The 9,058-nt window shown below is 41.2% G+C and overlaps 1 protein-coding gene across 2 annotated transcripts; it reads left to right on the top strand.

The window, feature by feature from the left end:
- Positions 1 to 590: 590 nt before the first annotated feature.
- On the top strand, positions 591 to 4,128 carry LOC122034697 (ethylene-responsive transcription factor 3-like). 2 transcript variants are annotated; one of them, XM_042594031.1, is made up of 2 exons: positions 591 to 1,585; positions 3,679 to 4,128. In XM_042594031.1, exon 1 carries the CDS (start codon positions 788 to 790, stop codon positions 1,418 to 1,420), a length of 633 nt encoding a protein of 210 aa, XP_042449965.1. In that variant the 5' UTR covers positions 591 to 787; the 3' UTR covers positions 1,421 to 1,585; positions 3,679 to 4,128. The 2 variants fall into 2 exon arrangements, with proteins under 2 accessions (XP_042449965.1, XP_042449964.1); XM_042594030.1 differs by having other exon boundaries at positions 593 to 1,574.
- Positions 4,129 to 9,058: the final 4,930 nt, after the last annotated feature.

Here is a 9,058-nt window from a genome sequence, read left to right as displayed (position 1 = left end):
TCAGGCTCAGTCGATTCAAGTGTCGGCCACCCTTGTATTAGGACCCTTAACGCTGGGTGAAAAATCGGGCTCTATTGAGAGCTCCCTTCCAACAGAGTATATAACTATATAATATTAAATTTATGGACCGTCCGTATTCTTAATTTATCCGGATGATAAAAAAAATTTTCAATGTCATCTATCATTTCAAATTCGATATTATCTCATTTAATATTATTTATTTATTTATTAATTAGAAACATTGTCGATTAGGTCGTCCTTCCCTAGTTATCGGTAGGGTGCTATTACAAATCACTATCTAGTTCGGTCGGACGTGATGGCACATGGTTTCATGTGGGCAACAAGTGGATCGCAAATCGGATTCGGAGCTACGTCTTTAGATCCGAATCCTCAACTCGCTTCTCCAATGCGTATCAACTTCAACCGACCAGGGCCCTGAGACAAGGACAAATCAGAGGAAAGGTACGCCGTAGGGTGCCCTGAGTTTGTATAGCTCCACCGACATGAGTATTTTATTTTTTAGAAAATATACATAATTCGAGGGGTACTTTCGTCTTTTCAAGATGGACAAATCCACGCCGGAGTTCATAAAACAAGGAGGCCGAGACGGTGGTTCTTGGAGTTCTCGCCGGCGAGGATGGCGATGACTCCTTTTAGGCTCGTCTTCTAAGCCTGTTCGTCATCTTCATCGAACTTCCGGCGGTGCAGCTTCTGAAATCAGAGAGGAAAAGAGTTTTTTTTTTCCCTTCTTTTGTCGATTGTGTTTTCTACGATTGGGTAGCTGGCGATGAGGAAAGGCCGTGCGCAGGCGGAGAATCGGACTAAGACGGCGGAGAGAGCTTTGGAAGCGGTGGAGACGCGGTTCCGCGGCGTTCGGAAGCGGCTCTGGGGCCGTTTCGCGGCGGAGATTCGTGACCCCTTGAAGAAGACACGGATCTGGCTGGGTACCTTCGACTCCGCCGAGGACGCCGCTCGCGCCTACGACGCTGCTGCTGTCGCCCTCCGAGGGCCCAAGGCCAGAACTAATTTCCCCTTACAGCCGCCCTCATCTTTCCCAACTAATCTTTCCGTCGCCGCCGCGGCTTCCGGCCACTTCCCTTTTCAGAGTCCTTCACAGACCGCTCAGAAGCTGACATCTAGCAGCCACAGCAGCACCGTGGAGTCCTCGAGCGGTCCAAGGCTGCCTTCTTCTTCGGTGCCGATCCGTCTGCGGCAGCCAGTTGAGAGGCGGAAGGCCAATCCTCCGGCGCCTCCGCGTCCGCTATATGGCGACGATGACTGCCACAGCGACTGCGGATCCTCTTCCTCCGTCGTCGATGACGACGACATCATCATTCCTTCCTGGCGGCAGCCACTGCCGTTTGATCTTAACCTTCCGTATCCAGATGATGATCTCCAGGACACGGTTCTCCGCCTCTAATGAACGTCTCTAGGCCCTGAGAAGATCACAAAATCGGGAAAAGTGGTCTCTTTCTTCTCTCCTGAGTTCTTCTGACTTCTCCAACGATTACATTCGAGCTTTGGTCTTATACACTTCGATCTATATGTACAGCGTTGAATTGGAGCTATGAAAGGTAAACTATAGGTAAAATTTGTGGTTTGGATTGGATTGTTCAAGAACATAACTTGCCATTTTCCTTGTGTTCAAGAAGTATCAAGCTTAGATTGTTCAAAGTTCAACCTTTGTCTTGTTTGTTCCCTGCTTTTATTAGCCTTTGTGCAATATAGCACGATCTGTTGATGAACATTGATGTCAAGCCATAAGAACTTACCATGATAAATAGTTCTTTGATAACAGTCCTTTACAATTTTTGATTTCGATCTCACCGGAGTATAAACAGATCCATATAGTACATGGACTTGGATCTGCTTCTGTTTTGTTGTGCAGAGAGTTCTTTCTTTGTTACAATTTCGTCAGAAGATTCTTCAATGTTATAATGCAATAGTAAATCATTGTGATTCAATTACTCTTGCTTAGTTTAGTGTATACATATCCAAGATAGTGATCTCTTGGACTGTTTTTAGCTAATCTTTCGGTACCTGCAGTTTTTTCTTTCTCTGATCTCTACTCGTTGCTCTCTTTTTCCTTTACCAATTTCACGTTCATTGTTTACGAGATTTTTCGAACCAAATTTGTCTGAATGACTATTATTGACATTATGGTAGCCACATTTAAGCTTTTATGCAGTATCTTCTACAGCTTGTCTTCCTTAGACTTGTTTCCACATTGCTCTGATCATTTTCATATCAACTTGATCTTGACAGTGTATGCAATACTTGGAGTATTTTCAACTCTATCATTTGCTAGAAATATATTGTGTGTAATACTTTTTTTAAAGTTCATTACCTTTCTTTTTCGCTTAAATGTTTGAAGAGCATCTTGAGATACAGGTTGACATGTGCTTTTACTTATCACCTAGTGACAGTATATTAGTTGATTTCGATCTCACTGGAGTATAAACAGATCCATAAGAGTACATGGACTTTGATCTGCTTCTGTTTTGTGGTCTATGGGTGTATCTTTTCTAGTTAAATTCTTTGTTGTTCAGAGAGTTCTTTTGTTACAATTTCATCAGAAGATTCTTCAATGTTTTAATGTAATAGTAAATAATTGTGATTCGATGACTCTTGCTTAGTTTAGTGTTTACATAAAGTTTTTGAAATTCACTTATCGGCAGGTTTTTCTCTCTAGTCTATACTTGTTGCTCTTTTTTTTCCTTTGCCAATTTCGCGTTGTTTACAGGATTTTTCAAACCAAATTTGTCTGAAATGACTGTTATTTGAAATTATGGTAGCCTTTTATACAGTATCTTCTACAGCTTGTCTTCCCTAGACTTGTTTCCACACCCTAATTTTCTTAGTATGAATTTACATTGATCTTGACAGTGTGTGTAATGCTCGGTGTATTTTCAACTCTATCGTTCACTAGAAATATTCTGTATGTAATACTTTAACTTTTTTAATTTCATTACCTTTCTTTTTCCCTTAAATGTTTGAAGAGCATCTTGAGATACAGGTTGACATGCGCTTTTACTTCTCACCTAGTGACAGTAATTAGTTGAATACAGATTCATCTAAGTAGACGAATTCAAATCTTATAGATAACTTCTTCGATACATCTCTGATATTGTTAGCATCAATTCACCTCAATATGCTTAACCCCACACAGCAAATATTTAATGTACCTCTGACGCCACTGTTCCATAACTTAAAGTCCTTTGCTTGTTGAAGCTTGGAAATTAAGCACAGTAGATTTTTCTACCAAAATCATATCTAGGGATGACAATGGGTCAGGTTTGAGTTGTATTTCATATCCTCTGGCCCCATCCTCATTTATTATATTCATACACATTTCTGTCCTCATCTCCATCGGGCTTTCAACTTTAATCCTCATTGAACTCATCGGGGATCGGATATCTATCCCCATACCCATCAGAGGATCGGATATCCTTTATACTAATAATTTTCTTCATTCCATTCGACTACCATCATTTAAAAAATCCCTCCATAACCTCCTCAATTCGGATAGGATATTGGATCCTCCATCGGGTTTGGAGGAGATTGCCATCCCTAGTCGTATCTGCATTTCATTTTCAATCCGTATCAATTGTTTATTTATTGTATTTCCGTCTCAATTATTTCCTAACCTTTTGTATTATAATGTCTCTTAAATTGCAGGCATGTGAACACTTTGTATTACATGTTCTTTTTTCATACCAACAAGAGAAACAACCCTCAACTTTAGCACTTTGTAAAGCAAAGTTAATGAAGTGGTTAGACCAAACTATTGTTTAGTGATATGGTGGGTCGAAAAGCACCGATTCTGAGATTGTATTCGAAGCATATATTTGACATTTGCGATCCATCTGATTCGGTTTGGTGGAGCAACATTGAGAAGCAAGTCCTGAAGCATGCAAATGAAGGTTTTTTTTTTTTTGCCTTTTTGTTGTATTGTTTAACTTTTTCTTTGGCTTTTAGGCATCCGATGTTGGGAGGGTTAGAAAGCTGTGTGTGATTTAGAATATTTGAGATTGTGATGTAGATGGAATTAATACCAAATGTTCTTGATCCTCAACTTGCTTGTGGAATGTTTGACTTGTAATTAAAAATGTGGCTGTAGTTTTTTTTTTTTTTTCCTTTCTTGTGTTCATAAGCAATGTAAAAAATGGTTATAAAATTGTTCTTTGTAACTGGAATGTTCACCAGTGAGGTTCTGGGAGAATTGAGACAACACTACATCAGTAATTCTGTACAATCAAGTTTCTTCTCTGTTTGATCTCAATTTGCAGTCTTTCACAATTCTTGCTCACACCCTTTTAGAGCAAGCTGAAACTGTAAATTCAATGACCTTAGCACACTGCAGAGTCAACAGAAGAAGCAGGAACGTGCCCCAACTCAGCTAATTAAGTCTATTGGGCAAGCCAAACAAAAGAGGTCACTGGCTTATCTACAATCCATACTTTATAATACTGTGTTTGTAACACTAAACACCACCTTTTGTATGATTTTTGTCAGCCCACATTACATTAATCTTGCTCAATGTTCAACAAGCTATCAGAGATTTGTGGGTAGCTAACAAGTTTGGGCCTAATATATATATAAGGGTGTGATCCTCATCTGATCGAGATTATAGAGTCATCACCGTCGCACCTATGGAAGATTATGCCGTGCGGCTGATTTGTATTTGATCTTGAGGTTCTTCCAACGACAATGAAGGTGGGGATGTTTTCGGATTCAGGTGCGGATTTACGGTTTTCATTTTAATGCTTCCACTTTCAGTTTCACATATTTGTTGTAAATCTCTGACAAGATTTATGTTGGATCATTTGAATTCTTTTATTGATTCATATGCGGTACCGTGATCTTAAGGAGGGATTGTTGCTGATTTTACAGCACAAGGATGCGAGTTTTTCGACGATTTTAATTTGAATGCTATGTTTGCGCTAAATTTTGATATAACGCATTTAAACATGCATATTCTGAGTTTTATATAAGAGAACATAAGATTTAAGTATTTACAATCCTAAATCATGAAGAAGGGAAAAATCATTATTGAAAACATGTTAAAATCCCCAACAACTAACTACCATTTGATGCCAGTTGATACGTGAAATCGAGCACAAAAAGATTTTTAATCGATTTAGGTATTGGACTAGTTATAGCAATCGACTGTCATGAAGTACCGATCGACTGCAGCCCAAAGTTGCACATAGAACATTTTCAATTCAACTAGAGCGTTTTACTGATGTGATTAGTGTTGGAGGATCTTGCGGCCGGCTTGAAGGGGGTTGAATAGACGGCACCTCCAAATCGTTAGCTTCCTATACTATTGTTAGCTTGCGCAGCGGAATACAAATAAAAACAAACAAGCTAAACTAAATACAAGACAAAGAAAGGAAATGCAAACCAAACCGCTAACACGTTCGATGTAACGTGGTTCGGAGATGATGCTCCTACTCCACGACGTGTCCGTAAGGTGGACGATCCCTCAATCCGTCGGTGGATTAGTCCCCGGAAACTCCGGCTAGCTCAAACCTCCTTATGGGTGGAGAAACCTCACCACAAACTCACCAAGACCTCTTGGACACAAGGGAAACCTTGAGCACTTTTGTGACTACTAATTAGGCTTTAACCAAGTCTAATTTCGTCGCCTTGGCCGGCCATACCAAGCTCCTTTTTATAGAGCTTGGAACAAATCAGAACCTGATTTGCCCGTTACCAGTCGACTGGTCCTTGCACCAGTCGACTGATGCCAGCCCAACGGCTATCTGCTACAGTGCATCAGTCGACTGGTCCATACACCAGTCGACTGCTACAGTACGCTACAGAAACTGCTATAGTACGCTACAGTGCCGCTACAGTAAAACCCTAAAACTAGGATTTTACTCCGAGTACAATCTCTCATGCACTCGTACCCTCACGACTCATTTGACTCTTCTTTGCAGCCTTGACCTCTTGCCTTCAAGCCTACTTCCTTTGGCTCTCGTCCATCGGATGCATCCAAGCCCGCGACTTGTCCCCAATGCCATCCTTCGCGTATGCCTCGAAGTTGCTTCGCTCGGCCATTGTCCTTGCTGCCTTGTCCACGGTCCCTCGGATGCTCCATCCTTCACCGGACCCGAAGCCGTCAACCTGAGTCATATGTGTCACCTGCAGTCCTGCACAACTCAAGTACACATATCAAATAACAAGGGTAAACCTAACTTAAACCCTTTGCCCAAACACCAAAACACATGGACCCGCGGACCATTGGGATTGCTCCAACAATCTCCCCCTTTTTGGTGTTTGGCAATACGTTTAAGTTAGGGAAAACAAATAGCAAATAAACATGCTAATACAATGGACTTACGATGCCAAGGCTACACACTTGGACTTACTCCGCCGAATGGACTTACGATGCCAAGGCTACACACTTGGACTTATAATGCCGAATGGACTTACGTTGCCAAGGCTACACACTTGGCAACCGCCGAATGGACTTACGTTGCCAAGGCTACACACTTGGACTTACAACGCCGAATGGACTTACATTGCCAAGGCTACACACTTGGCAACCGCCGAATGGACTTACGATGCCAAGGCTACACACTTGGACTTACACCGCCAAATGGACTTACGTTGCCAAGGTTACACACTTGGCAACCGCCGAATGGACTTACACCGAAACCTATTACAAGGCTCCCCCTACATCTAAGCTCCCCGTTGAGCTAGGATTTTATCACAAGGCTTTTTAAGAACCTATCACAAGGCTCCCCCTACGCAAAGGCACCAAAGGTTTTCCCAACTAAACCTTAATTCTCCCCCTTTGCCTAACATACAAAAAGTTCTCTAACAATATCCCAATTGTTGAAAATTTATCATCCAAACTGACCCTAAACTCATGTATTAATCCACCTTGGATCCCATACATCTAAGTGAGTTGACATGGTCACAAACTAATGCTGAAAACAATTTCAGAATGGTACCAGTCGACTGCCCTAAGTGCCAGTCGACTGCCCCCTTCGACACAACCTTACAGAACCATTCTGTGGTCGAAAAATACTGTTACCAGTCGACTAGTATCGACACCAGTCGACTGATATTGACAAAATGAGCTTATAGAGACATTCTGTGCTCAAAAACACTGTTACCAGTCGACTGGTATCTGTACCAGTCGACTGGTACCCTATTTCTGAAAAAATCAGCCTTTTCAGGCCAACTTCAGAAATGCACCAGAAATTCCCTAGACCTCCAAAAATCCTAAAATTTTGTGGAGAGGTCTATTGACCCTTGTCTACTTGGGAAAAATATATTACAAAATGTATCTATCACCAATCCCAAGATTGACACAAAATTCAAAACTAGCTAAATGGTTCAATTGAACCTCGACCTAAAGTCCTAGTTTTGACTTCTTCTTGATGTATTTGCCCATACCAACCCACAATGCATCCCTAGCATTGGTTTATATGGCATCTATATATCCAAAACCATTTATCATGCTATATGAACCCAAATGTCATATTTCTTGCATGAAACACAAACTAAGTGTGCCAAATCCCTAGGTTTGAGACTCAAGTCTGTCTTCAAACCATTTGACATACTCCATGGCTTCTCTAGACTCCCAAGTAGTACCCACCTGAGATCTATTGGCCATGGGTCCCAATTTGACTCTTTGAGCTCCCCCTAGAGCTCTTAACCTTAGCCATCTTCTTAGATGCTTTCTCCATTATGGCTAAACCACAGTGGTGCACCTTGGACACATCATCCTTGCCATAATCATATGCAACCCTAGCATATTTCTTCTCATTGGCTTTAGATAACTCTACCTTGCCCTTATCATGTGCCACCCTAGCACATGGTCTCCTTTTGGCCTTGGAGGGATTAGATCGGTATCCCAAACCCGATCTATCATTGTTGGGTTTTTGGCTACCCAACACTATACTTAATCCCTTAGATCCAATAGTGAATCTCTTAAGGAATTTCTCTAAACCATCAAGCTTTGCCTTCAAAGCTTGATTCTCCCTTTCTAGGTTCCTAAACCTAGAGTCAACATGTCCACCTTGGACATTCCTAGACCTACCCTTTTTAGGCATATGTCTCCCCTTCTTGGGATTAATGCCTTGGTTCTCTATTACCTTCTTCTCCTTAGGTAATGAGAATTTAACTTGCCTAGGTCTATCATGCATAGGTCTCCTAGGGTTATGATCAACATTTACCCTACTCCTATCATGATATTTAAATCCAAAATTTTTCATTGCTACATAATGATAATCATTATTTTTCCTAGCATGCATGGGAACATAAGAATTTAAATTTGAATTATATTTCAAATTAGGGTATATCTCCCTTACCCTTGAAGCTCCCCCTTGATTTGAGCTCCTCTTCTTCTTCTCCCATTTCTTTAAATGTGCAAGCTTCTTAAGCTCTTTCTTCTTTGGGCATTTGGTGTGGAAGTGACCCTTCATTCCACATGTGAAGCATACAATGTGCATCCTCTTCTTTTGGGTTTCTTCATTCCTACCACCCATGTTAGCATTTAAAATAACTTGATTGGGTTTAGGAATTACCTTCTTCTTACCCATAGGACATCTACTCTTGTAGTGTCCTTTCTCCTTGCAACCGAAGCAAGTTATGTTGTTCTTTGACTTCACTTCGGTGGAGGTGCTTGCTAAATTGACCTCTTCCAAGACCTCTTCTTCATCCTCTTCACTTGTCTTGGATTCTTCTTCAATTCTTGAGGATGTTGATGATATCTCATCTTCCTTCTCCTCCTCGGATGTTGAGCATGGCTCAACTTCCGTTTGCTCCTCCTTAACTTGAGCAATTAAACCCATCTCCTTGGGTTCTTCTTCTTCTTGTGTAGGTTTAGGTTCTTCTTGTAGAACCATCTTCACCTTGCTCCACAACTCGTGGGCGTTCTTATACTCACCTACACCATTTATCACATGATTAGGCAAAATATCAATCAATATAGATATTACCTTTGAATTTGCCTTCGATCGTGTGGTTTGCTCTTCCGTCCAATGTTGTGGTCGGAGTCTTTTTCCCTTCTTGTCTCTTGGGACTTCGAACGGGTACT

The sequence above is a fragment of the Zingiber officinale genome, chromosome 11B (genome assembly GCF_018446385.1).
Source record: "Zingiber officinale cultivar Zhangliang chromosome 11B, Zo_v1.1, whole genome shotgun sequence".
NCBI lineage: Eukaryota > Viridiplantae > Streptophyta > Magnoliopsida > Zingiberales > Zingiberaceae > Zingiber > Zingiber officinale.
Note: the sequence above shows the minus strand (reverse complement) of the source record. Positions and strands in the feature narration are given on the sequence as shown.

Bases quoted from the DNA above. Each gene is read 5' to 3' on its own strand.
- LOC122034697 (XM_042594031.1), top strand. From the start codon at position 788: ATGAGGAAAGGCCGTGCGCAGGCGGAGAATCGGACTAAGACGGCGGAG.